Genomic DNA, 26,836 nt, shown 5'->3' with positions numbered 1-26,836 from the left:
AAGAGCTTTTTGTTTTAAAAAAATGAGATAGGTTCTTGCTCTATCACCTAGGCTGGAGTGCAGTAGCAAGATCTCTGCTCACTGCAACCTCTGCCTCCTGGGCTCAAGGGATCCTCCCACCTCAGCCTCCCAAGTAGCGGGCACCACTGGCATGCACACCACGCCTGGCTAATTTATGTATTTTTTATAGAGAAGAAGTTCTGCTCTGTTGTCCAGGCTGATCTCGAACTCCTGGGCTCAAGTGATCTGCCTGCCTCAACCTCCCAAAGTGCTGGGATTACAGGCATGAGCCACCACGCCTGGCCAGTAAAACATTTTGGAATAGCCCAACATATATATCTTGTTATTTATAAGCTTTATTAATGGGCTATAGTCATTTTGTATATACATATTAGTTAATTTAATTCTTTTTCCTTAGATAAAAATAAACATAAATCAACATTAAATTTTGTACTTTATGCCTCGAGTATCTTGCATATTTTGGGGGGCATATGGCCTTCTTATCTTTTCATTTAAGAAGTCATTAATTTAGACCTCTCTCTAGAGTGTTTATCTCTCTAGATAGAGACCCACTAGAGTTTAAGAGAAAAGTGAGGAGTATATAAAGCTTAGATAAATTCAGTGTCTTTTTAGAGTATAGTGAGAGATAACTGTATATGGCAATTAATTTTCATGAGAAGTTTATGTATCTGTGTTTGTTTTATTTCAGGGGTTAATTTTCAAATTTTGGATGCTTCTCCCTCTTTGAGTTGCCATTTGTTTGTGCTTATAACCTACCGATCATGCCTTCAGTACTAGTAAATGTTGGAAAGGAAAGGCCCTACATGACTTACAAAGGTTCCGATGTAAATACGTGTTCCTGGTAAAGAGGGGTTTCACCATGTCGTCCAGGCTGGTCTCAAACTCCTGACCTCAGGAGATCCACCCACCTCAGCCTCCCAAAATGCTGAGATTACAGGCGTGAGCCACCGGGGCCTGGCCAGTAATTTATTATCTTCTACCAAAAATTTTTGAATAAATAAAAGCTCTTTAAAAGTCAGATATTTGACTGTTTGCTTTATCTTCTGAAGTACCTTTTATGCCATTTCTCAACATAATTTTCCCTAAATGTGATTTATATCTTTGTGCATGACATAATTTTATGTCTCTTTGGTGCTTCTCTGTGTCCTATGTATACATATATATGTAATATATACATTGAAGTCTGGGCGCAGTGGCTCATGCCTGTAATCCCTTCACTTTGAGAAGCCAAGGGAGGCAGATCACTTGAAGTCAGCAGTTCAAGACCAGTCTGGCCAAAATGGTGAAACCTCCCCTCTACTTTAAAAAATACAAAAATTAGCCGGGTGTGGTGGTGCGCACATTTAGACCCAGCTACTCTGGAGGCTGAGGCAGGTGAGTTGCTTGAGCCCAGGAGGCAGAGGCTGCAGTGAGCTGAGATCAGGCCACTGCAATCCAGCCTGGGGGACAGAGCGAGACTCTGTCTCAAAAATAAATACATAAAATAGAATAAAATTGAAATAATATTTTCATATTCCCTCACCCAGCCCAGTTTGTTTTCAGAGTTTCTGATAAACCACTTGTTTCCCTATGAGCTAGAGATTTTTTTCTCAGACATTTAAGTTTTCTAACGTGCAACTTCATAAAATGTCTCATTTTTACTGTAAACGTTTTCTTTATTGCTGTGAAATGTGAAGTTTGCGATTCTGTGAGGAAGACAGAATTCTTAAATGCCCCCTGCATTTCCCACCCCTCAGAGTCTAGCCCTGCGTCTGCCCCTCCCTTGAGTGTGGGCGGAACCTTGAATTGATGGGCCCGCCCAGACCCCTGATTAGATTAGGAATACCCTGAACCAATAGCTGTTAAGTGCTGGGTCTAATTCAATCATCTGAGCTCTTTATAAGGAACTGAACCTCCCTGAGATTCCATTCCCCTGTGGGTGATTCCTCAGCACTGGCTGTGCAGACCCAGGGAGCCGCACAGCCCAGACCTGGGCAACACCTGTAGGAGCTGAGAGTGTCCTCCCGGCAGCAGGCAGAACAAACACGTGGGCCTGGGTTTCACAACCCTAAGGCATCGAATTCCGCCACCAACTCAAATCAGATCGAAGCCAGACCCTTCTCAGGTGAAGGCAACGACCAAACAGCCAGACCCATCCTGGAGGTCCCTCGTGTGACCCTGAGCAGGAGGCAGTCACTTGGCCTAGTAGAACTTCTGACCTGTGAGCTGGGGTTTGTTTTAAATATCCAAAATTTGTGAGAATTTATTCTGCATTGATCTAAAACTAATATACTCTCCATCCACAAGTTTCTTCACGTTGCGGAAGTGAGAAAAACCAGTGTGTGTGTTTGTGTGTGGGAAGGGGAGGCAGGGAGCTATGTCCAGTTGTGGCTAAACTATGGCTCAGCAGAAACACGGCAGCTAAAATCTTTGAAAGGTTCTCACTGCAGATCCATAATCAAACCACCCCAGCCGGAACTTCTGCCTCTATAGCTGCTGTCATGGAGCAGACTTGAATCTCACCCATGGAGACAGGCAGACAAACGGGTGTGTCTGCTGAGATGTTCGCCATGCCCCGAGGTCTGAAGGGCAGCAACAAGGATGGAATCCCTGAGGACCTAGATGGGAACTTGGAAGAAGCCGGGGGTCAGGAAGGTGAGCTCAGGAGTCAGGATGTCATGGACCTCACAGAAGGTGACAATGAAGCCTCAGCCTCAGCTCCTCCTGCAGCCAAAAGACGGAAAACAGGTACCAAAGGAAAGAAGGAGAGGAAGCCCACCGTGGATGCAGAGGAGGCTCAGAGGACGACAACCCTGCTGTCTGCCATGTCTGAGGAGCAACTGGCCCGCTACGAAGTGTGTCGCCGGTCAGCTTTCCCAAAAGCACGCATTGCAGGTCTGATGCAGTCTATCACTGGCAGATCGGTGCCTGAGAACGTGGCCATTGCCATGGCTGGAATAGCCAAAGTCTTCGTTGGAGAGGTGGTGGAAGAGGCCCTGGACGTGTGTGAGATGTGGGGAGAAACGCCCCCACTGCAGCCCAAGCATTTAAGGGAGGCTGTTCGCAGGTTAAAGCCCAAGGGCCTCTTCCCCAACAGCAACTACAAAAAAATCATGTTCTAGGCCCAAGGCCAGAGGGAAGGGTCTGTTTGTGCAGGAATAAGTACTGCATTTGTCTTCCAATGACAGGACTGTGTTTGCTGGAGCTTCTGCATCTCAGTCTACCCCGGATTTACCCATAATCTTAGTGTCTTACAATTTGAAGTTGGCCTTACCTGGATGAAGATAGCAGATTGTTTCATAGTAGCCTTGGCTAAATGTTTGGGCCTCCGAGTTCATATTGAAGCATTTTTGTATGTCTTTCTAGTTGGAAGAATAAAGGTACCCGGGCCTCGAGCATCCTGTGGACAGGTAGCTGCATTCAGAGAGGGAAGCTCTTTCCAGGAGATTTGTACGGTTTCATGCTGAAGCCTGGTGTTGCCGTGTCTTAGCTTGTATGCTTATGTCTGGGTTTCAGTAAGTGAAGCCTCCAGAAATGTTTCCCAATTGTTGTCCTGTGTATTTTTCATGCTCATATGTATTTTTGTGAGTCATCACGAAAACAGTTAAACTCTTTTCCAAACTGCAGAAATAAAAATTAAGTCACAAAGCGTTTTTTTCTCTCAGTTGACTCTTCTCCTATTCCTGCCTACTGTGCTTTATGTCAGCAAGTGATCCTTTACTTTTTTATAATGTAAGATAGTATAGATGCATCGTATAAGACCAGAGAGAAACCAATTCCAAAACCACCTTTCCTCACGCCGTCATTTGTAATGAACCTATATGTAGTTTAAAAGGCATAGAGAGAGCCTATTGATACTTCATGTTTGCTACACATGGTGATATTACCAGTGCTTCCAGAGACAGTGAAATTTAGTTCAAAACATTGCTTTAGAGTATTCTTGATTTTATTCCTTCTACCGATGATCCACTCAGAAAATCAAACCTGAGTACAGAGACATGGGAGAAGTTATTAAAATATCGGACCAAGTAGGTTCATTACGAGTGACAAAGTTATTCCATACTCTACTTGTGCATACTCTGCTTTACCTTTATGAGGCAAAAGGGTAATTTTTCATTATAGAATAAAGACCTGAGATTTATTATGGAATCACTGTGAACCTTCCCAGCACAGCTCACAGATATCCATGGTGCTATTTCAGTCTGTTTAGCTTTGCCATGTGCCCCCTGAATCACAGAGTATAAGCCAAAAGAATCGAAAAGACCCCATAGTTCAGCTCTAATATTGAATGGAGAATAACATGTACTCTTTCTTCCTGAAGCCAATGATACCCTCATAAAATATAGTTGTATTTCCTCATACACTCAGCTTTTGCTCTTAAAATAGGACTTATTGTACATAGAATCTGCCTTTGGGTATTACACAAATTTCTAAACTTTACCAAGTATGGGGAAATTCTGTTTCATACCTCCATATTCTGACATTGTTTAGCTTTCCTTTTATTTTACCAACTTTCTTGTAAAGGCGTATAACAAGTTAAACCAGTGTGTCTTAGAGGCACAAGGAGGGTACAGGTTCTTGGCAGAACTGATGGAGATGGGAGGGCTCTCTCAGGAATTAAAGTGCTTGAGCAACCAAAAGAAGTAAGATCCAAAAGACTCATTATCTCCCAGTCTTTAGATTGCTCTCAGCTCATTCCTTTTCCATGGCATTGAGTGGTCTTTGAAGCTGTATTGTGGCAGATGTGGCAGGTCTAGTACTTTCTGAACACTAGAGGAAAAGAGAACCTGGCCCAAGCAGCCAGAGGTTGAGACAAACATCTGCAGAGAGCAGTGCTGATGGTGATTCCGCACACAAGCTTAGAACATTTTTCTGGCCCCTGTTAGGACTCAGTACTTTCAGTGGGGTCTGAGTAAGGCTGAACTGCTGAAGACAGAAACAAGTTCCCATCAAGGTCTCAGAGGTCAGCTCAGGAGCAGGTACACAGCGTTGTTTTCTCAGAGAGGAAAATTGGATTAGCTGAGAAGGTTCAGTGTCCTTACACATTCTTTTTTTTTTTTTTTCCTTTAAGTTATGGGATACATGTGCAGAATGTGCAGGTTTGTTACAAAAGTATACATGTGCCATAGTGGTTTCCTGCACCTATCAACCCATCATCTAGGCTTTAAGCCGCACATGCGTTGGGTGCTTGTCCTAATGCTCTCCATTCCCTTGCCTCCCACCCCCTGACAGGCCACGGTGTGTGATGTTCCCCTTTCTGTGTCCATGTGTTCTCATTGATCAACTCCCACTTATGAGTGAGAACATGTGGTGTTTGGTTTTCTGTTCCTGTGTTAGTTTGCTGAGAATGATGGTCTCCAGTGTCATCCATGTCACCGCAAAGAACACGAACTCATTCTTTTTATGGCTGCCATGTATTCCATGATGTATATATGCCACAGGTTCTTTATTCATTCTATCATTGATGGGCATTTGCTATTGTAAACTGTGCTGCAATAAACATATATGTGTATGTGTTTTTATAGTAGAATAATTTATTATCCTTTGGGTACATACCCAGTAATGAGATTGCTGGATCCAACGGTATTTCTGATACTAGAGGAATCGCCACACTGTCTTCCATAATAGATGAACTAATTTACATTCTCATAAACTTTCTAAAAATGTTTCTATATCTCCACAGCCTTGCCAGCATCTGTTGTTTCCTGAATTTTTAATAATCACATACTAAATCTTTTCAATATATAATATCATACAGCCACAGTTCTCAAGAAAGAAATCTGTAGAAAGTGGTATCTTTCCAGGAGAAATCTTTGACAGCTTTCATGGGTGATTGTATTACATGTTAATGACAATGAAGATTTTCCTGGAGCTTCATTACTACTATTCTTAAAGTCTATCTCATAATGTACATTTGGAGATTGCCTAGAAAATTGTGGTCTCTGCTTTGTGCTGGTAAAGTGGTGACAGGATACCTAATAAATAAAATGACTGTACTTGACTATTTTCCATAATTTCCTATTTTGGGATAAGCTTAACATATTCGCTGCCTGCCTTTGCCCTCCACAAGTAATTAGCATATGTCTAAATAAAGTTTAAGCAAGCTAGCTCCAATTTTCCCAAGCACATATTATCTAGGGTCTAGTGTTTAGAAGTATAAAGTGCAAAGCTTACAAGTACAACTCACAAAAAGTTGTACCCAAACTAGAAAGGCTTAAATGATCAATTGATGGATTTGTGTTTCCTATGGAAGAGGGTACAAAGCAGAATGTTAGTATATATATATAGGGGAGAAGAAGGCAGGGCTTTTATAAAATGAATGCGGTCAAATCTTGGGAATAGTATTTTAAGCAGCATGAATATTAGAGAGGCGATTCATGAAATTTCAACTTATTGCCATGTCTAGAAATATCAAGACATAGCTAGCATTTTTTTAAAAATAAATTTTTCTCAACGAAACTATTAATGAGACAGATGAGATGTTTCCTTTGTTTTTTTTCCCAATTACTTAGTTTTTCTTAGTCACATATTCAAGGGAGCATACTGCTGTTTGGTAAAATGCGACAATTCTACATCATGTTTTTGTTTGTTTTTAAAGATGAAAGAGCTGAACAACCTTGTTTTGTGATAGCAATGCTACCAGATTGTTCAAATTTCTTTAGAATCGTACTCCAAAAATTACATTGTGACTTAGTTTCAAAAATTGTTTGTAATGATCTGTGAATTGACAGTGCATTAGGACGTTCTTTAGTTTGGCTAAACCTGAAACCATCGAAATTGAAAAAAATGGAGTTTGCCAAATTCTGCTTCTTACATTTTCACCTACCATGCCATGTTCAACTATTGTACTTGATAAGTATTGGAAATTTCAGTTACTGTTAATTTCAATATAGTTTCACCAAGTAGTATTTTTTGTGAGAAAGCCATAATCTCATCAGTAATGCCTTTCTAAAAAATCCAACAGAAAATATGAATTAGCAACTCATCATGACAAGAAAGTAAAACTCAGGAAAAATCCTAAGGCAGAAGAGCTTCAGGCTTCAGTGGGAAACCATCATAGTCCCTTGGAAGGGGATTCTCTCTCAGAGCAGCTCACTGTCCAGAAGGTGCTCAAGGACCACACACTTTTCTTCTTCCAACTATGAAGATGTAGAAAAATGACTCAATTCACTCGAGGAGGAACAAATATTTAGTCAAAGTTATTATGAAAAAGGCTGTTTCCACGATCTAGGTGAGACCAATGTCAGAGTTTGAGGAAGATGTTAAAATCGAGGGTGAATCCAGGGTAGACTGAGATACAGAAGTTCCAGCACACAAAGTCTTCTGTCACCCTGCCTGTCACTGAGGCACCCTGGCTCCTTTTTTACCTTGACGCCAGGGCTGAGCCTTGTTTCCATTGCCCATTTTGGAAATGGCATGAAGCCCTGTGAAGGCCCTGAGTTCATTGAATTTCTGATCCCAGGTCACAGCTGCTACCTTCATACCTCTCGCTCGTTGAGAAAAAGTAAAGCAGACACAAACAAACAAGGAAATAAACAAACAACACACATACAAAAGGCCCTTATTTCGATACATTATTAACATGCTTCTCTGATACTTGTAGTAGAAATTTAATGCCCTTGTATGCAATGCACGTACCACGCACAGAACAGGAAATCCAATGATAATCAATACTCACCAAATAAGTTCACATTCCTGTTTTAAAAGGAGAGCTACTTTTGTAGAAAACCTTTAGGTTCACAGCAAAATCGGGCAGAAGGAACAGAGGTTCCCCGTATCCTCTTTGCCTACATATGCATAGCCCCCTTTACTATCAACTTTCTGCCCCAGAGCAGTATGTTGGCTACAGTCATTCAACCTACATGGACACATCTCTCTGACTCCAAGACCATAGCTCTCCTTAGGGATTCACCTGGGTGTTGTACATTCTATGGACTTGAGCAAAGGCATAATTACATGTATCCACCGTTATTATATTCTGTGGACTAGTTTCACTTCTGTACAAATGCACTGTGTCCTGTCTCTGCACTCCCCCTTCATCCTTGGTCTCTTGCAACCACTCAACTGTTGATTTATTTATTTGTATTTAAAACAGACACATCTCATTGTATATATTTTTTATGTACAAAATGCTATTATAAAGTATGTGCACATTGTCTAATATCTAATTTAGGTAATTGACAGCCATTAGCTGACATATGTATTATTGTGGTGAGAACACTTCACATCCATGCTAATAGCATTTTCAAGAATACGATATATTGTTAACTATAGTCACCATGTTGTAATATAGTCATTGAGCTTATTCTCCCTATATAACTGAAATGTTGTGTATTTCGACAAACATCTTCTCAATCCTTCACCCATGGCCACCCAGCCCCTGACAATCAGAATTCTTGTTTTTGACATCTATTAGATTAACTTTGTGAGATTCCACATATCATTGAGATGACCTGGTATTTGTCTTCCTACACCTGGCTTATTTCACTTAGCATGATGTTCTCCAGGTGCACCCATGTGTCACAAATGACAAGATGTCTTTCTTTAAGACTGCATAGTATTCCACTGTGCATATATATCAGATTTATCCCATCCTGTCATCGATTTTTGGACATTTAGGTGAATTCCATATCTTAGCTATTGTGAATTAACATGGGAGTGCAGATATCTCTTCAATACCGATTTCATTTCCTTTTGGTATATACCTGGAAGTGTGGGATTGCTGGATCATATGGTAGCTCTATTCTTTCCATTTTTGGTGGAACGCCTATCCTGCTTTCTATAATGTCTGCCCTAATTTATGTTCCCGTGAATAGTGCAAGGGTTCCCTTTCCTCCACATCCTCATCAACAAGTGGTGTCTTTTGACTTTTGGATCATAGACATCCTAATGAGTGTGAGGTGATATCTTCTTTCGGTTTTAATTTGCATTTCTCTGATGATTAGGGATGTTGAGCATATATATATATACACACATACCTGTTGGCCACTGTATGTCTTCTTTTCAGAAATGTATATTATTTAGGTCCTTTGCCCGGTTTTTAAATTATGTTTTTTTTTTTGCTGTTGAGTCATTTGTGTTCCTAGAGTATTTTGGACAGTAATTAATACCTTACATGATGTTGGGTTTGCAAATATTTTCTCTCATTACGATTTTGTCTCTTCATGGTGTTGATTATTTTGTCGGCTTTGCAGATTTTTTTTTTTAAGTTGGATGCAATGCTTTTGTCTGTTCACCCTTTCGTTGTCTGCTTTTGGGTTGTATTCCAAAAGTTATTGGCTTAACCAGTGTCAATGAGGATGTCCCTTGTTTTATTCTAGTTGGTTTATAGTTTCAAGTTTTTAATCTATTTTGATTTACTCTTGTGTACAGTATGAGATAGGGGTCAAATTTCATTTTTATTCATGTGGATACCAAGTTTTCCTATCACCATTGATGGAAGAAACTGTGGTTTTGTTGTGGTGGGTTGTTGGCACCTTTTTAAACAATCAGTTGGCTGTTTATGTGTGGACTGATTTCTAGGCGCTCTGCTCTGATCCAGTGGCTTAGGTGTCTGTTTTTATGCCAATGTCTTGCCATTTTGGTTCCTATAGCGTGATAGCACACTTTGAAGATAAAAAACCATGAAATCTTTTTATTTTCCCTTTGTATTTGCCTCTGACATCATCACTCAGAGAGATTTCAAAGGAGATATTGATTCTTTACTTTTTCAGTTTTTTTTATTGTGAAGACAGAGTGATGACATCGAATTTCCTTAGGTGTCACCCTGAAAACTGGAACTCCATTTTATTTTTTCTGTATATTTATTACTGTTTATATTATATACTGGGTATTTGGCAATTACATGTCAGTATAATTACAAATAGGCTTCAATTACACAAAATATTTAACGCTCAAATCCTACAGTAAGAGGACGTTATATTTTTAATACAATAATCTGAAAAATAAACTAAAAATAAAACGTCATCTAGTATAGCAATATATTGTTATTGTATGCAGTTCTGTTTTAGACAAGCACAAAACACACATCAATATGTTATTTCCGCCATTAATATAGGTTACATTGGGAACAGTTCTTTGGAGGTGAAGGCATGGAAACGAATGAAGAGATTAGACATGGTCTCTGGGGTTTGTGTTTCTCTGTCTAGTTTTTCATGCATTTCCTAGAGTGTGTTACCATCCTAACATCATGAAAGATCACTCTGTGACATAAAACAATCTTGGTCCGAAAGTGAAAAAACCCATTTTAGAGGAAAAACTAATTTTTAGTTTCATTTTTGTTGTTGTTGTTTTTTTTTTTTTTGAGACGGAGTCTCGCTGTCGCCCAGGCTGGAGTGCAGTGGCGCAACCTCGGCTCACTGCAAGCTCCGCCTCCCGGGTTCACGCCATTCTCCTGCCTCAGCCTCTCCGAGTAGCTGGGACTACAGGCGCCCACCACCACGCCCAGCTAATTTTTTGTATTTTTTAGTAGAGACGGGGTTTCACCGTGGTCTGGATCTCCTGACCTCGTGATCCGCCCGCCTCGGCCTCCCAAAGTGCTGGGATTACAAGCGTGAGCCACCGCGCCTGGCTAGTTTCATTTTTATTTTTGCAAGCTGAAAAACAGTTGGTTGATTTCCCAGGAAAATTATGGAAAAGTATTAAATGTTTACAAGGTAACTATTCCAGTGCCCTTTGAAAGCCCGGGACCTTCTAGTTAGAGTATTGGAAGCCTTTCTGTTTGTTTTATCTCTTTAAAATCACATTTGAGCAAAATCATCCAAAGTCATAGCAAATCAGGATTCAGTGTGAATCCACCATAGTCTCTTAAAAGGATGTCTTTTTTTCTCTCTGAAAACAGCTCCCCATCCACGGGATGCCCAAAGCCCGTGCACCTTTCTTCCTGCAACTAGGAAGACCCAGAAAAACACCCACTCATGCATGGACCTCAGAGAACCAAATATAATGACAATGATTGTTAGTTTTTTGAGATGGAGTCTTACTCTGTTGGCCAGGTGGAAGGGCAGTGATGTCAATTTGGGTCCCTGCAACTTCCACCTCCAGAGCTCAATCGATCCTTCTACCTCAGCCTCTGAGTAGGTGAAACGACAGGCACCAGCAACCACACACAGCTAATTTTTTTTTTTTTTTTGGAGAGGAAGTTTTGCCAAGATTCCTGGCCTGGACAGGAACTCCTGAGCTCAATTGATCTGCCCCCATCGGCCGCCCAAAGTGCTGGAATTACAGGAATGAGCCACTGTGCCTGGTCTGAGATATAAATATGATTGAAAGGGATTCTGAAACTGGCTGCTGCTTTCATGTGGGTGAGACCAATATCTTCCCAGAGGAAGATGATTATTTTATTTTATTTTTGTACTGGATGTTGGGGAAGTGGCACCTGGGCTGTCCCCTGTGAAAGGCCTTTTTCCAATGCCCAGGGTGTAACAGGGGCTTCTTCCCACATCTCACACATGTCCAGGGCTTCTCCTACCAACTCCCCAACAAAGACCTGCGTCATTACAGCCATGTCCATGCGGTAACCTGGTTCTAGGACACTGACCTGCACCTGATGGAATGCATTGGACTTCTACAGGGTGCCTCTCTCCCTTTCCCACCACAGACACACCCACACTGGTTATTCTGCCAACCCTAATGTGAAGTGACTTGTGGATACAGGGTCTATTCATATTGTAGAAAGTAGAGATCAATGTATGTTCATAGCAAACTAGGAGGAACAGCCCAGGTGACAGGGAACATTGCAAACATGGAACTGCATATGGAGAAAGCCAAAGTGTGGATCTTATCTGCTGTTTGATTAATCAGGGGAGACATTGTTTGACACCAATAATTTCTTTTTTCCCCATAGTCTCGCTGTGTTGCCCAGGCTGGAATGCAATGGGGCCATTTCGGCTCACTGCAAGCTCCGCCTCCCGGGTTCACACCATTCTCCTGCCTCAGCCTCCCGAGTAGCTGGGACTACAGGCGCCCGCCACCACGCCCGGCTAATTTTTTGTATTTTTAGTAGAGATGGGGTTTCACCATGTTAGCCAGGCTGGTCTTGATCTCCTGACCTTCTGATCAGCCCACCTCGGCTTCACAAAGTGCTGGGATTACAGGCGTGAGCTGCCATGCCTGGACAAGTTTATTTGGTTTTCAATAAAATTAAGGAACCAATTTTTTCACAATTCTTTTTTTTTTTTTTTTTTTTGCGACGGAGTCTTGCTCTTTCACCCAGGCTGGAGTGCAGTGGCGCAATCTCGGCTCACTGCAGGCTCCGCCCCCCGGGGTTCACGCCATTCTCCTGTCTCAGCCTCCTGCATAGCTGGGACTACAGGCGCCCGCCACCTCGCCCGGCTAATTTTTTTTTTGTATTTTTAGCAGAGACAGGGTTTCACCGTGTTAGCCAGGATGGTCTCGATCTCCTGACCTCGCGATCCGCCTGCCTCGGCCTCCCAAAGTGCTGGGATTACAGGCGTGAGCCACCGCGCCCGGCCTTTCACAATTGTTCTTGATTTGAACTACTGAAACGTGTTCACACAGACATTTCCACTTGACATGAATGTATTAACTCCTCTATGTAGATTGAAAATTTACAATTAAAAGAAAATAGAAACACAGTCACTACCTGTGATTTCTGCCTCGGTTTTTGCTCTCAATCATATGCTTAGTTACTTTCAGACCCTGTGCGGGAAATGATACCGATACTGAACACAACTTCTAATATCATATCTATCATTAACAGAGAGGAGGAAAAGCAGAACAGAAAGCAAAGGAAATCATTTACAATGCAAGATTTTCTAGGAGCGTGGGCTCTTAAGCACCCTCTCTGCGGAGGCGCCAGCCAGCTGCATGTCTCTGGGCATGATTGTGACGCACCTGGCATGGATGGCACACAGGTTGGCGTCTAAAGGGTTGCACCAGGTAGGCCTCGCTGGCCTCCTGTAGGGCGCCAATGGCCGCACTCTGGAAGCGCAGGTCGGGGCTAATGGCCTGGGCAATCTCGCGCACCAGGACCTGAAAAGGCAGCTTGGGCAGGAGCAACTGAGTGGACTTCTGGTACTTTCTGATTTTGCGCAGCACCAGGGTGCCAGGCCTGTTGCGGTGAGGCTTTTTGATCCCTCCTGTAGGCGGCGCCCTCTTGCGGGAGGCTTTGGTGGCCAGGGGCTTCCTGGAGTCCTGCCAGGTGGTGGCTTTGTGCGGGGACTGTTTGGTGCTCACCATGGTGCGGTGCGGTGGCCTCTTCCTTCTCCTCGAGCTGAGCCTGGCTGGCTGCAGGCAGTGCTGGGGTCAGAGAGAGAGAGTGGTGGGGCTGTGGACAGCATTCAGAGAGCCTATGAGTTGAGATCCATGCGCATGATTCTCCCACACACAGTCCCTGCAAACCCAGCCCTAGACTTAGCAGCTCTCAGGTCTGTGGGTCGGAGGCCGGGCTGCTTAGTCTTCCCGGAGGGTCCTGGGTTTTTTGGTCTACACAGCAGCGGCCAGGAATCTCCCTCGCAGGCGGTCTCTTTCTGACTGGAGATCTCTGTGGTCTCAGTAAATCCCTGCCTCTTATAAGGGGCTCAGATGATTGCATTAGACCCCCCCAGCTACCTTCCATTGCACTCACTGCTTCACTAGACCCTCAACCTAATCATCAGGGCTGTGAAAACCTAATCAAGTCCTCGGGTTCTGCGCACACCCAAGGGAGGTGTGGACTGTGCTTCTGGACTGTGCCTCATGGGAGGGATGGTAGGTGCGAATTAGCTAGAATCTGGGTGCAAAAGTGATTCTGAAAGTTTGCGTTTCATGATAATCATGGAAGTAGTTACAATAAAAAAGATGTTTGAATAGAGTCACACATCAGACGACTTCCATGACTGCCCCAAAACACCAAGGGTGTGATCATGCGGCATCTCTGAAGTTCTCTGAGGATGCAGTGAGACGGGAAGGGAAAGATGAAAAACCTAAATGGTCACTCCTCTATTAGGGATGCTCCTGGGGGCATCATTTTTCTCCCCCAAAGTGGCAATCATGGAAATCTCCTGGTAGCCTTTGGGGGAAGCTGAGGCTTTTTGATGAAATGGTCATATGTGCCTGTCACTGGGGCCCCCTGGCTCCTTTTTTACCTTGATGCCAGGGCTGAGCCTTCTTTCCATTGTGCACTTTGGAAATGCCATGAGGCCCATTGAAGTCCCTGAGTTCACTGAGCTGCTGAACCGAGGTCAGAGCTGCTACCTTCATACCTCTATCTCCATGAGAAAAAGCAAAGCAAAGAAAAACACAAAAACAAACAAACAAAGAAACAACACACAAACAAAAGCACCTATTTCAATACACTGTTAACAGGCTTCTCTGATACTTGTAGAAGAAATTTAATGCCCATGCGTGCAATGCACATACCATGCAGACAACAGGAAATTCAGGTATAATCAACACTCACAAAATAAGTTCATATACCCATTTTAAAAATCGAGCTCAATTCGTAGAAAACCTTCAGATTCATGCTAAAATTGGGCAGGACAAACAGAGGTCCCCAATATCCTCTGTCCCCTTAGATGCATAGTTCCATTCACTAACAACTTTCTGTCCTAGAGTGGTACGTTTGCTGCAATCATTCAATCTACAATGACACATCACTCTGATGATGAGACCACATAGCTCTCCTTAGAACTTGGGTGTTGTAAACTCTATGGACTGGAGCAATGGCATAGTTACATGTATCTGCTGTTATTCTATCATATGGAATAGTTTCACTTCAGTACCAATGCACTGTGTCCTATCTCTGCACTGTTTCTTCACTTTCAGTGCCTTGCAATGACTCAACTATTGATTTATTTATATTTAAAATAGACACATCTCACTGTATATATTTCTTATATACAAAATGCTGTTTTAAAGTATGTACACATTGTCTAATGTCTAAATCTAGGTAATGGACATCCATTACCTCACATATGTATTACTGTGGTGAGAACACTGTACACCCACGTTAATAGCATTTTTCAAGAATACAGTCTGTTGAACTGAAATGTGTATTTTGACCAATGTCTCCTCAAATTTCCCACCTCCAGCCACCACAGCCCCAGACCACCACATTTCTTCTATTTTACATCTATCAGATTAAGGTTGTTGGTCCACCTATGAGATCATGTGGTATTTGTATTTTTACACCTGGCTTATTTCACTTAGTATGATGTTCTCCAGGTGCATCCATGTGTCACAAATGCCAAGATGTCCTTCTTTAAGGTTGCATAGTATTCCATTGTGTTTAAATGTCAGATTTTCCTCATCCTGTCATTTGTTTGTGGACATTTAGGTGGATTCCATATCTTAGCTATTGTAAATAGTGCTGCAACATCGTGGGAGTGCAGACATCTCTTCAGCAGACTGATTTCATTTCTTTTTGATATATACATAGCAGAGTGAAATCTGGCTCACCTGATAGCTCTATTCTTTCAGTTTTTGGAGGAAGGCCCATAGTGTTTTCTATAATGGCTGTCCTAATTTACATTCCCAGGAATAGTATAAGGGTTCCCTTTCCTCCACATCCTCATCAACAAGTGTTGACCTTGGACTTTTGGTCATAGCCATTCTAATGAGTGTGAGGTGATATCTTATTTCAGTTCTAATTTACATTTCTCTATTAGTGATGTTGAGCATATATATACATGTGTATATATGTGTGTATATATGTATATATGTGTCTGTACATATGTGTATACATATCTGTATATGTATATACCTGTTGGCCACTTGTATGTTTTCTTTTCAGAAATGTCTATTATTTAGGTCCTTTGCTTGGTTTTTAAATTTTGTTTTTGTTTCTTGCTATTGAGTCGTTTGAGTTCCTAGTATACTTTGGACAGTAATTAATCCTTTATATGATGTAGGGTTTGCAAATCTTTTGTCTCATGATTTTGTCTCTTCATGGTGTTGATTGTTTTTTTGGCTTTGCAGATTTTTTTTTTTTTTTTTTTTTTTTTTTAGTTAGATGCAATTCATTGTTTTACCCTTTGCTGTCTGTGCTTTTGGGACATATTTCAGAAATCACTGGCTTCACCACTGTCCATGAGTACGTCCGCTGTTTTTCTCTAGTGGGTCTATAGTTTCAGGTTTTTCATATAACTTGGTTTATTCTTGCGTATGGTAAGAGATAACGGTCCAATTTCATTTTTCTGCATGTAGATTCCCTGTTTTCCTATCACCATTGATGAAAGAGACTGTCCTTTTGTCGTGGTGGGTTGTTGGCACCTTTGTAAAAAATTAGTTGGCTCGCTTCTCTGTTTCAGTGGCTGAGGTGTCTGTTTTTATGCCAGCGTTAGGCCCTTTTGGTTCCTAGAGCTTCATAGCATACTTTGAAGTTAGGACGGCCATCATTTTTTTTTTTTCTCTGTGAATTACCCTGGGCATCACCACTCAGAGAGATGTCAAAAGAGGTATTGATTATTCAGTGTTTTAGTTTTTAACTCATTTTGAAGACAGAGTGATGACATTGAATCCCCTTACGTGCCAACCTGAAAACTGTAACTCATTTTATTTTTGCTATACATTTGTTACCGTTTATCTTATATTTAGGGTATTGGATCAATTACATATCAGTATAACTATAAATAAGGCTCAATTACACAAAATGTTTAATGCTAAAATCTTATAGTGAGAGGAAATTTTATTTTTAATTTCTGTATTTTTATAGAATACTATGAAAAATAAAGTAAAAATAGAATATTATCTAGTATAATATATATTATTTTCATACATATTTTTGTATTAGAGAAGCACAAAACAAATATCAGTATGTTATTTCAGCCATTAACATAGGTTACATTTGGACCAAGTCTTTGAAGGTGAAGTCATGGAAATGAATGCAGAGATTAGACAGGGTCTCTGGGGTCTGTGTTTCTCTGTATAGTTTTTCATGCAATTCCTAGAGTGTGTTACCATCCTAACATCATCAAACATCACTCCCTGATATGAAACAGTCTTGGTAGGAAAGTAAAAAGAGTCATTTTAGAGAAGAAAACTGGTTTTAATTTCATTTTTATTTTTGCAATCTGGAGAGCAGTTGGTTGATTCCCCAGGAAAAGTTATGGAAAAGTATGTAATATTTACAAGGACAACTATTCCAGTGCTCTTAGAAAGCCCAGGGCCTTCAGGACAGAGTATTGTAAGGGAAGACTTTCTGTTTGTTTTATCTCTAAATCCCATAGGAGAAAAATTCCTAAGTCATAGCAGCTTTAGGATTCAGTGTGAATGCACCATAGCCTCTTCAGAGGGTTTCTTTTCTCTCTCTGAAAACAGCTCCCTGTCCACAGGATGCTCGAAGCCCATGTATCTTTCTTCCTCTAGCTAGGATGCCCCAGAACAACGCCTACCCATACATTGACCTCACAGATCCAAACACGATGATGATGATTGTTATTATTTTTGAGACAGGGTTTTGCTCTGTCGGCCAGGTGAAATGACAGTGGTGCCCTCAGCTCACTGCAGCCTCCAACTCCAGGGCTCAAGTGATCCTCCTGCTTCAGTTTCTTGAGTAGGTGAATCCTCAGGCTCCAGTTACCATGTCCAGCTAATTTTTTTTTCTTAAATTACAGAGTGGAGGTTTTGCCATATTTCCTAGGCTGATCATTAACCCTTTAGCTCAAGTGATCTGCCTGCCTCAGCCTCCTAAAATGCTGGGATATTAGGAATGAGCCACTGTGCCTGGTCTGAGATATAAATGTGATTAAAAGGGATTGTGAAACAGGCTGCTGCCTTCATCTGGGTGAGACCAATGTAAGCTATAAGAAAGACGTTAAATCATGGTTGAGTCCAGGATGGGATGAGATACTGAGGCTCCAGCCTGCAGAGGGTCTTGTCATAGAAAGACTGGAACCAGTACTTTCTTCTCTGAGTTCAGGCCTTTCTATCTGGGCTGGGGCCCAGAGGAAGATGATTTTTATTTTGTACGCCGTGTTGGGGAAGTGAACCATGGGCTGTCCCCTGTGAAAGGTCACACAAGAAAAGCCGTGACCCCACACCATGGCATGCACTAAGCCCACTGCCCGCAAAGCCACCGTCTGCCCCCCAAGGAAGACCCTGGCCACCAAAGCCGCCGGCAAGAGGGTGCCGCTCACAGGAGCGATCAAGAAGCCTCAGCGCTCCCTTCTCCTTGGGCTGAGCCTGGCCAGCTGCAGGCTGTCCCCAGCCCTCCAAGGCTTGGGCTGCAATGGGGATTTTTCTCCCCACATCTCACACACGTCCAGGGCCTCTCCTACCACCTCCCCAGCCAAAACCTGGGTCATTTCAGCCAAGGCCACGACCGTGATCAGGTTCTAGGACGCTGACCTGGAGCTGATGGACTGAACTGAACTTGTAACGGGTGCCTCCCTCCTTTTCCCACCCACAAACAAACACACGCTGGTTTTCCTGCCTCCTGTAATGTGAAGTGACTTGTGGATAGACAGTCTATTCAACTTTCAGAAAGTAGAGTTGAATGTATATTATAGCAAAGTAGCAGGAACAGCCCAGGAGACAGGGAACATTGAGAACACAGAGCCGCGTATAAGAAAAGTCAAAGTGTGAATCGCATCTGCTGTTTGATCAAATGCAGGAGACAGTATCTATTTCCCACTAATAAATTTATTTGGTTTTCAATAATATTAATGAGCAAATTTTTCACAATTGTTCTTGATTTGAAGTGTTGAAAGGTGTTCAGTGAGAAATTCCCAGTTGACATGAATGCATTAGACCCTCAATGTAGATGGAAAGTTTACAAACAAAAGAAAACAGTAACAGTCATACCCGTTATATCTGCCTCTGTTGTTACTCCCAATCATACGCAGGGCTACTTTTGGACCCCGTGAGGGAAATAAAACCAAAAGTGAAGAAAAATGCTAATACCAGATCCAGGACGAGCGCAGAGGCGAGTAAAAGCACAATCAAACGGAAACGAAGCCGTCTAAAGTGCAGTGTTTGCCAGGAGTGTAGGCTCTCCGCGGAGGCGGCGGGCCAGCTGCGTGTCTCTGGGCGTAACTGTGACACGCCTGGCATGGATGGCACATGGGTTGGCGTCTTCAAAGAGGCGCACCAGGTAGGCCCCGCTGGTACCCTGAGAGCACCAATGGCAGCGATCTGGAAGCGCAGGTCCGGGCTGATGTCCTGGACGATCTTGCGCACCAGGAACTGGAAGGGCAGCTTGCGCAGGAGCAGCTGCGTGGACTTCTGCTGGTACTTTATGATTTTGAGCAGCGCCAGGGTGCCAGGCCTGTAGCGCTGAGGCTTCTTGATCGCTCCGGTGAGCGGCGCCCTCTTGCCGGCGGCTTTGGTGGCCAGGGTCTTCCTTGGGGGGCAGACGGTGGCTTTGCGGGAGGTGGGCTTGGTGCGTGCCATAGTGCGGGGTCACGGCCTTTCCTGTGTCCTTGGGCTGAGCCTGGTGAACAGGAGGCAGCGCTGGTACCTGACAGCAATGACGGTGGGGCTGTGGACAGGATTCAGCCGCAGGCTCTCCCCTCTCCTTGGGCTGAGCCTGGCCAGCTGCAGGCTGCCCTAGCGTCAGAGAGCGAGGGCAGTGGGGCTGTGGACAGGATTCAGAGAGCCTGTGAGTTGAGATCCATGTAGAATATGCACCCACACACTTAGCCCTTTCCAACCCAGCCCTGGACTTACCAGCTCCCAGGTCTGCCGGTCAGAGGCCCCACTGCTCAGTCTCCCCCGTGGGTTTCCGGGCTTCCAAGGTCTACACAGCAGCAGCCAGGAATCTCCCTTCCAGGCTGTCTGGCTCTGGCTGGAGATCTCTGTGGTCTCAGCCAAGTCCAGCCTCTTATAAGGAGCTCAGATGATCGCATTAGACCCACCCAGCTACCTTCCATTGCTCTCACTGCTTCACTAGACCCTCAACCTCATCAGGGCGGTGAAAACCTAATCAAGTCCTTGGGTTCTGCACACACCCAATGGAGGGAGGAACCTCTGGACTGTGCCTCGTGAGAGGGATGGTAGGTGTGAGTTAGCTGGAATCTGGGTGCGAAAGTGATTCTGAAAGTTTACATCTCATGATCATCATGGAAATAGTTACAATGAAAACATTTCAATAAAGTCAAACGTTCGATGACTTTCATGACTGCTGCAGAACTCCACTGGGTGCCACCATGAGGTGTCTCTCAGATTCTCTGAGGATGAAGTGAAACAGGGAGGGAAAGATGGAAAACCGAAATGGTCACTCCTCTATCAGGGATGCTCCCAGGGACATTTTTCTCCCCAAAGGTGACACTCATGAAAATCTGCCTTGGGGAGAAAGCTGAAGTCTTTTTGATAAAATGGTCACATATGCCTGTCACTGATACCCCCTGGCTCTTTTTTTTGAGATGGAGTCTCACTCTGTCGCCCAGGCTGGAGTGCAGTGGCACAATCTTGGCTCACTACAAGCTCCGCCTCCCGGGTTCACGCCATTCTCCTGCCTCAGCCTCTCTGAGTAGCTGGGACTACAGGCGCCCGCCACCATGCCCGGCTAATTTTTTGTATTTTTTAGTAGAGATGGGGTTTCACCGTGGTCTGGATCTCCTGACCTCGTGATCCGCCCGCTTCGGCCTCCCAAAGTGCTGGGATTACAAGCGTGAGCCACCACGCCCGGCCGGCTCCTTTTTACCCTAATGCCAGAGCTGAGCCTTGTTTCCATTGCCCACTTTGGAAATACCATGAGGCCCAGTGAAGCCAGTCCTGACTTCACTGAGCTGCTGAACCGAGGTCATGGCTGCTACCTTCATACTCCGACTGCATAAGAAAAAGCAAAACAAAGCAAAACCAACCAACCAACCAACCAACCAACCAAAGGCCTCTATTTCATTACACTGTTAACAGGGTTTTCTTATACTTGTAGTGGGAATTAATGCCCATGCATGCAATGCATGTACCATGCACCGAACAGGAAATTTCAGGATAATCAATACTCACCAAATAAGTTTACACTACTGTTTTAAAAATAGAGATCATATCTTAGAAAGACTTTAGGTTTATGGCAAAATTGGGCAGAAGAAACAGAGGTCCCCTATATCCTCTACCCACCTACACTATCAACTTTTTGCCCCAGTCATTATTCTGACTCCAAGACCATTGCTCTCCTTAGGATTCACTTAGCTGTTGTACATTCTATTGGTTCAAGTAAAGGCATAATTACATGTATCCACCAGTATTGTATCCTAAGGAAGAGTCTTGTGGAGTAATTTCACTTCTGTCCAAATCCACGGTGTCTTTTCACTGCTCCTTCACCTTCCATCCCTTGCAACCACTCAACTATTGATTTATTTATTCATATTTAAATAGAGACATCTCATTGTACCTATTTCTTATGTACAAAGTGATGTTTTAAATTATGTACACATTGCCTAATGTCTAAGTCTAGGTAACTGACAGCCATATGACCTCACATATGTTCTATACTGGTGAGAACACTGCACATCCATGCTTTCAGCATTTTTCAAGAATACGATCTATTGTTAACTACAATCATCATGTTGTACAATACTTCTTGAGATTTTTTCCCCTGTGTAACTGAAATGTTGTGTATTTTGACAAACGTCTTCTCAAATCATTCAACCACAGCCACCCCACCCCCTGACAACCACCATTCTTCTTTTTGACTTCTAGTAGATTAACTTTGTGAAATTGCACATACCATTGAGATCATATAGTATTTATATTCCTCTGCCTGGCTTATTTCACTTAGCATGATGCTCTCCAGGTGCACCCATGTGTCAGAATTCTTAAATGCCCCACACATTTCCTGTCCCTCAGAGACACACCCTGCATCTGACCCTCGCTTGAGTGTGGGCGGAATTGTGAATTGATGAGCCCACAAATCCCTGATTAGATTAGGGATACCCTGAACCAATGGACATTAGGTGCTGGGCCTGATCCAATCATCTGAGCTCTTTATAAGGAACTAAACTTCCCTAAGATCACAGAGATCTCCAGCCAGAGAGAAATTTTTCCCCACTGGAGAGTCCCCAGCGGTGGCTGTGCAGATCCAGAGATCCCCACAGCCCACACCTGAGTCACATCTCTAGGAGTGAGAATTTATTATGCATTGATCTAAAACTAATATACTCTCCATCCACAAGTCTCTTCACATTGTGGAAGCGAGAAAAACCAGTGTGTGTGTTTGTGTGTGGGAGTGGGAGGCAGGGAGCTGTGTCCAGTTTTGGCTAAACTGTGGCTCAGCAGAAACACAGCAGCTAAAATCTTTGAAAGGTTCTCATTGCAGATCCATAATCAAACCATCCCAGCCGGAACTTCTGCCTCTACAGCTGCTGTCATGGAGCAGACCTGAATCTCACCCATGGAGACAGGCAGGCAGGCATTTGCATCTGCTGAGATGTTCGCCATGCCCCGAGGTCTGAAGGGCAGCAACAAGGATGGAATCCCTGAGGACCTAGATGGGAACTTGGAAGAACCCAGGGGTCAGGAAGGTGAGCTCAGGAGTCAGGATGTCATGGACCTCACAGAAGGTGACAATGAAGCCTCAGCCTCAGCTCCTCCTGCAGCCAAAAGACGGAAAACAGATAGCAAAGGAAAGAAGGAGAGGAAGCCCACCGTGGATGCAGATGAGGCTCAGAGGATGGCAACCCTGCTGTCTGCCATGTCTGAGGAGCAGCTGGCCCGCTACGAAGTGTGTCGCCAGTCAGCTTTCCCAAAAGCACACATTGCAGGTCTGATGCAGTCTATCACTGGCAGATCGGTGCCTGAGAACGTGGCCATTGCCATGGCTGGAATAGCCAAGGTCTTGGTTGGAGAGGTGGTGGAAGAGGCACTGGACATGTGTGAGATGGGGGAGAAATGCCCCCACTGCAGCCCAAGCATTTAAGGGAGGCTGTTCTCAGGTTAGAGCCTAAGGGCCTCTTCCCCAACAGCAACTACAAAAAAAATGTTCTTTTAGGCCCAAGGCCAGAGGGAAAGTTCTGTTTGTGAAGGAAGTACTGCATCCATCTTCCAGTGACAGGACTGTGTTTTCTGGAGCTTCTGCATCTCAGTCTACCCTGGGTTTACGCATGACTTTAATGTCTTTCTCAAACTCTGACATTGGCCTTCCCTAGATGAAGACAGTGACTTGTTTCATAATCACTTTGACTAAATATTTGGGCTTCCTAGAGCATATAGAGGCATTTTTCTGTGTCTTTCTAGTTGGAAGAAGATGGGTGCATGGGCCTTGAGTTTTTTGTGGGCAGGGAGATGCTTTCAGAGAGGGAAACCTCTTCCGGGGTACTTGTATGGTTTTATACTGAAGCCTGGAGTTACTGTGTCTTAGCTTTTATGATTATGTCTGGTATCAATAAATTAAGCCTGTAGAGACTTTTCTCTTGTGTTCTTCTGCCCTGAAGGCTGTGTCTGAGCAGGAGCACTGCAACTGTTGTCCTTGTATGTATTTTAAATACTTGTATGGATTTTTTTGAGTCAGCATTGAACTGTTTCCAACCTGAGGAAATAAAAACAAAATCACAAAGTGTTATTGGTAGGCTATTAATTACTGCTTCAATTTTAGAACTTATTACTGGTCTATTTGAGGATTTGATTTCTTCCTGGCTCAGTCTTGGTAGGGTATACGTGTCCAGGAATTTATCTATTTCTTCTAATTTTGTAATTTATGTGCATGGAGGTGTTGTTTGTAGTCTCTGATGGTTGTGTGTATTGCTGTGGGGTTATTGGTGATATCCCCCGTATTTCTGATTGTGTGTGTGTGTTTTTTTTTTTTTTTTTTGAGATGGAGTCTGTATCACCATGCTGGAGTGCAGTGGCGCTATCTCGGCTCACTGCAACCTCCACTTCCTGGGTTCCAGCGATTCTCCTGCCTCAGCCTCCCGAGTAGCTGGGACTACAGGTGCACGCCACCATGCCCAGCTAATTTTTGTATTTTTAGTAGAGACACAGTTTCACCATTTTGGATCAGGATGGTCTTGATCTCTTGACCTTGTGATCCACCTGCCTCGGCCTCCCAAAGTGCTGGGATTACAGGCGTGAGCCACCGCACCCAGCCTGATTGTGTTTATTTTAGTCTTCTCTTTTTCTTCTTTATTAGCCTAGCTAGAAGTGTATCTATTTTATTAATTTTTTCAAAACACCTGCTACTGAATTCATTGATTTTTTGAAGGGTTTTTTTGTGTCTCTATCTCCTTCAGTTCAGCTGTGATCTTGGTTATTTACTATCTTCTATTAGCTTTGGCATTTGTTTGCTCCTGTCCTCTAGATCTTTAGTTGTGATGTTAGGTTTTTAACAAGTCTTTTCTAACTTTTTGATGTGGGTGTTTAGTGCAACAAATTTCCCTCTTAACACTGCTTTAGCTGCATCCCAGAGATTCTGGTACATTTTATCTTCATTATCATTAGTTTCAAAGAACTTCTTGATTTCTGCCTTAATTGCATTATTTACCCAAAAGTCATTCCAGTGCGGGTTGTTCAGTTTCCATGTAGTTGTATGGTTTTGAGTGAATTTCTTAATTTTGAGTTCTAATTTGATTGTGCTGTGGTCCAAGAGACTTATAATTTCAGTTCTTTTGCATTTGGTGAAAAGTGTTTCACTTCCAGTTATGGGATCAATTTTAGAGTAACTGCTGTGTGTTGATGAGAAGAATGTATATTCTATTGTTTTTGGGTGGAGAGTTTTGTAGATACCTGTTAGGTCCATTTGATCCAGAGCTGAGTTCAGGTCCTGAATATCTGTTAATTTTCTGTCTTGATGATCTAATGTTGTCAGTGGGGTGTTAAAGTCTCTCATTATTATTGTGTGGGAGTCTAAGTCTGCATTGTTTTATCATGATCCTTAGTTTCTTTCCATTGGGTTACAACACGGTCTTTTAGGTCAGCGAAGTTTATTTTTATCCACATCCTGTCATTTTAGTCATCTCAGTCTCAGCCCACTTCTGAGCCCTTGGTGGAGAGGTGTTGTGGTCATTTGGAGGAAAAGGGGCACTCTGGGTTTTTGAGTTTTCAGATTTTTTTTGTGCTAATCCTTTTTTTTTTTTTTTTTTTAAGAATTAAAAGAGGCAACATGAATTTCTTCTTTTTTTCAAAATTGAAACAGATGAATATCAATATCACTTAGTAAAGTTCAGAAGAAAAAATCAAGTTAGATATGCAAAAATGTGATATGAATGTGATAGGAGATGTTATTCTCTGAAGCTTAATTTCATCTGAAAGAAATGTAAGAGAAAATAAAAAGCATTGTCAAATTCTTTCTTATCTTTGTGGGTTTATCTAGCTTCAAGCTTTGAGGTTGCTGACCTTTAGATGGGGGTTTTGGTTTTGTTGTGGTTATTGTTTGCTGTTTGATTTTTTTTTTTTTTTTTTAACACTCTAGCCACTCTTCTGTAGGGCTGCTGCAGTTTGCTGGGTGTCTGCTGCAGATTGTAGTCACCTGGATTTTTCCCATACTTGGAATTATCACCTTTGAAAACTGCAAAACAGCACAGATGGCATCTTGCTTCTTCCTCTGGAAACTTTGTCCCAGGAGGGTACTAAACTTGTTACTGGCTTGAATGTATCTGTAGGAGGTGGCTGGTTACACTGCTTGGGAAAATCTCATGCAGTCGGGAGGAATGGGATCAGGGACATACTTAAGCAATCTAACTGCTTTTTGGTGGAGCAGCTGTGCTGTATTGGGGATCCCTTCAGCCCCTGATCCATTAGGGCTCTCCAAGGCCCACAGGCTGGACCAGCTGAGATGCCTGAACAGTCATGGTGGCAGCATGCCCTACCCCATGGACACTCAGACTCAGGGAGAAATTAGAACTCTGTCAGCTCTAGAACAGAGGCAGGTGTGGCTGGAGGCCCTGGCTGGGAGGACCCACCCCACAAGGAGCAGTGGATTGGGGTCCTGCTTAAAGAAGCAGTCTGGCCATATTCTGGGAAAGCAGCTGTGCTGTGCTGGGGGTACCCTACCTCATCCCGACCATTTGGACTCTGCAAAGCCTGCAGACTGAAACAGCTGAGTTGACCAAACAGCATAGATAGCAGCTTGGCCCTTTCCTGGGGTCTCTGTCCTGTCTCAGTCAGGCTCCACCTTGTTTCTTGTGGCTGGCTGGAATTCCAAGCCAGTGGGTCCTATCTTGTGAGTTGCCATCTAAGTGGGGCCTGCAGATTGATGCTGCTCAGCCCCCAGGATTTAGTCCCCTTCCTAGGGGTATGCACAGACCTTCTGCCTTGCCTGAGCTGCAGATGCCTTTGCCAGGGATCCCGAGGCCAGAATATGTAAAGTCCCTGGGTCTCTGTACATGTTCGAGCAGCTGCTCTGCGGAGACTCCACACAGCTGTGTGCATCAGACCCAAGGCGCTGGAGACACGGGCCTATAAGGGGACCTCCTGATCCACAGATTGCAAAGATCCACGGGAGAAGTGTGGTTTCCCGGGGGCATGCAATCACTCACTGCTTCCCTCCACTGGGGGGTGCGACTTCCTTTGGCTCTGTGTTGCTCCAGGATGGACCGTTTCCCCACCCTGCTTTTCTTTTTTTTTTCTTTCCTATTTTTGGCTGAGTTGTATTCAGTGGTGTATATACATATATATAAACATTTTCTTTATCGACCCAATTGATGGGCATTGGCTGGTTTCTGTTTTTTTTTTTTTTTTTTTTGAGACGGAGTCTCCCTCTGTCTCCTGGGCTGGAGTGCAGTGGCTTAATCTCGGCCCACTGCAAGCTCCGCCTCCCGGGTTCACGCCATTCTCCTGCCTCAGCCTTCCGAGTAGCCCCGACTACAGGCGCCCGCCACCACACCCAGCTAATTTTTTGTATTTTTAGTAGAGACGGGGTTTCACCATGGTCTCGATCTCCTGACCTCGTGATCCGCCCGCCTCGGCTTCCCAAAGTGCTGGGATTACAGGCGTGGGTCACCGCGCCCGGCCCACCCTGCTT

General features: G+C 43.5%; 2 protein-coding genes and 1 pseudogene across 3 annotated transcripts; 1 reads left to right on the top strand and 2 right to left on the bottom strand.

Annotated features, from left to right (window-relative positions):
- Positions 1-1,926: 1,926 nt before the first annotated feature.
- LOC129464744 (TATA-box binding protein associated factor 11 like protein 2) lies at positions 1,927-3,650 on the top strand. Of its 2 annotated transcripts, none has more exons than XM_063619328.1 (2): positions 1,927-2,221; positions 2,451-3,650. In XM_063619328.1, exon 2 carries the CDS (start codon positions 2,526-2,528, stop codon positions 3,120-3,122), a length of 597 nt encoding a protein of 198 aa, XP_063475398.1. In that variant the 5' UTR covers positions 1,927-2,221; positions 2,451-2,525; the 3' UTR covers positions 3,123-3,650. The 2 variants fall into 2 exon arrangements, with proteins under 2 accessions (XP_063475398.1, XP_063475399.1); XM_063619329.1 differs by having other exon boundaries at positions 1,927-2,131; positions 2,451-3,648.
- A 4,062-nt stretch (positions 3,651-7,712) lies between these two features.
- On the bottom strand, positions 7,713-13,200 carry LOC129464649 (histone H3.Y-like; annotated as a pseudogene).
- Positions 13,201-18,566: 5,366 nt separating this feature from the next.
- On the bottom strand, positions 18,567-22,320 carry LOC134731300 (uncharacterized). The gene is made up of 3 exons (XM_063619474.1): positions 22,213-22,320; positions 19,609-19,761; positions 18,567-19,516 (listed from the first exon to the last, which is right to left on the bottom strand). Exons 1-3 carry the CDS (start codon positions 22,318-22,320, stop codon positions 18,902-18,904), a joined length of 876 nt encoding a protein of 291 aa, XP_063475544.1. The 3' UTR covers positions 18,567-18,901.
- Between the last annotated feature and the right edge of the window lie 4,516 nt (positions 22,321-26,836).

Source organism: Symphalangus syndactylus, chromosome 16, assembly GCF_028878055.3.
Source record: "Symphalangus syndactylus isolate Jambi chromosome 16, NHGRI_mSymSyn1-v2.1_pri, whole genome shotgun sequence".
NCBI lineage: Eukaryota > Metazoa > Chordata > Mammalia > Primates > Hylobatidae > Symphalangus > Symphalangus syndactylus.
Note: the sequence above shows the minus strand (reverse complement) of the source record. Positions and strands in the feature narration are given on the sequence as shown.

Coding starts and splice junctions, on each gene's coding strand:
- LOC129464744 (XM_063619328.1), top strand. CDS start 2,526: ATGGAGACAGGCAGACAAACGGGTGTGTCTGCTGAGATGTTCGCCATG.
- LOC134731300 (XM_063619474.1), bottom strand. CDS start 22,320: ATGGCGAACATCTCAGCAGATGCAAATGCCTGCCTGCCTGTCTCCATG. Junction 19,762..22,212: donor CAGAAGTTCCGGCTGGGATG/GTTTGATTATGG, acceptor GCTCCTTATAAG/AGGCTGGACTTGGCTGAGAC. Junction 19,517..19,608: donor ACCGGCAGACCTGGGAGCTG/GTAAGTCCAGGG, acceptor TCCTGTCCACAG/CCCCACTGCCCTCGCTCTCT.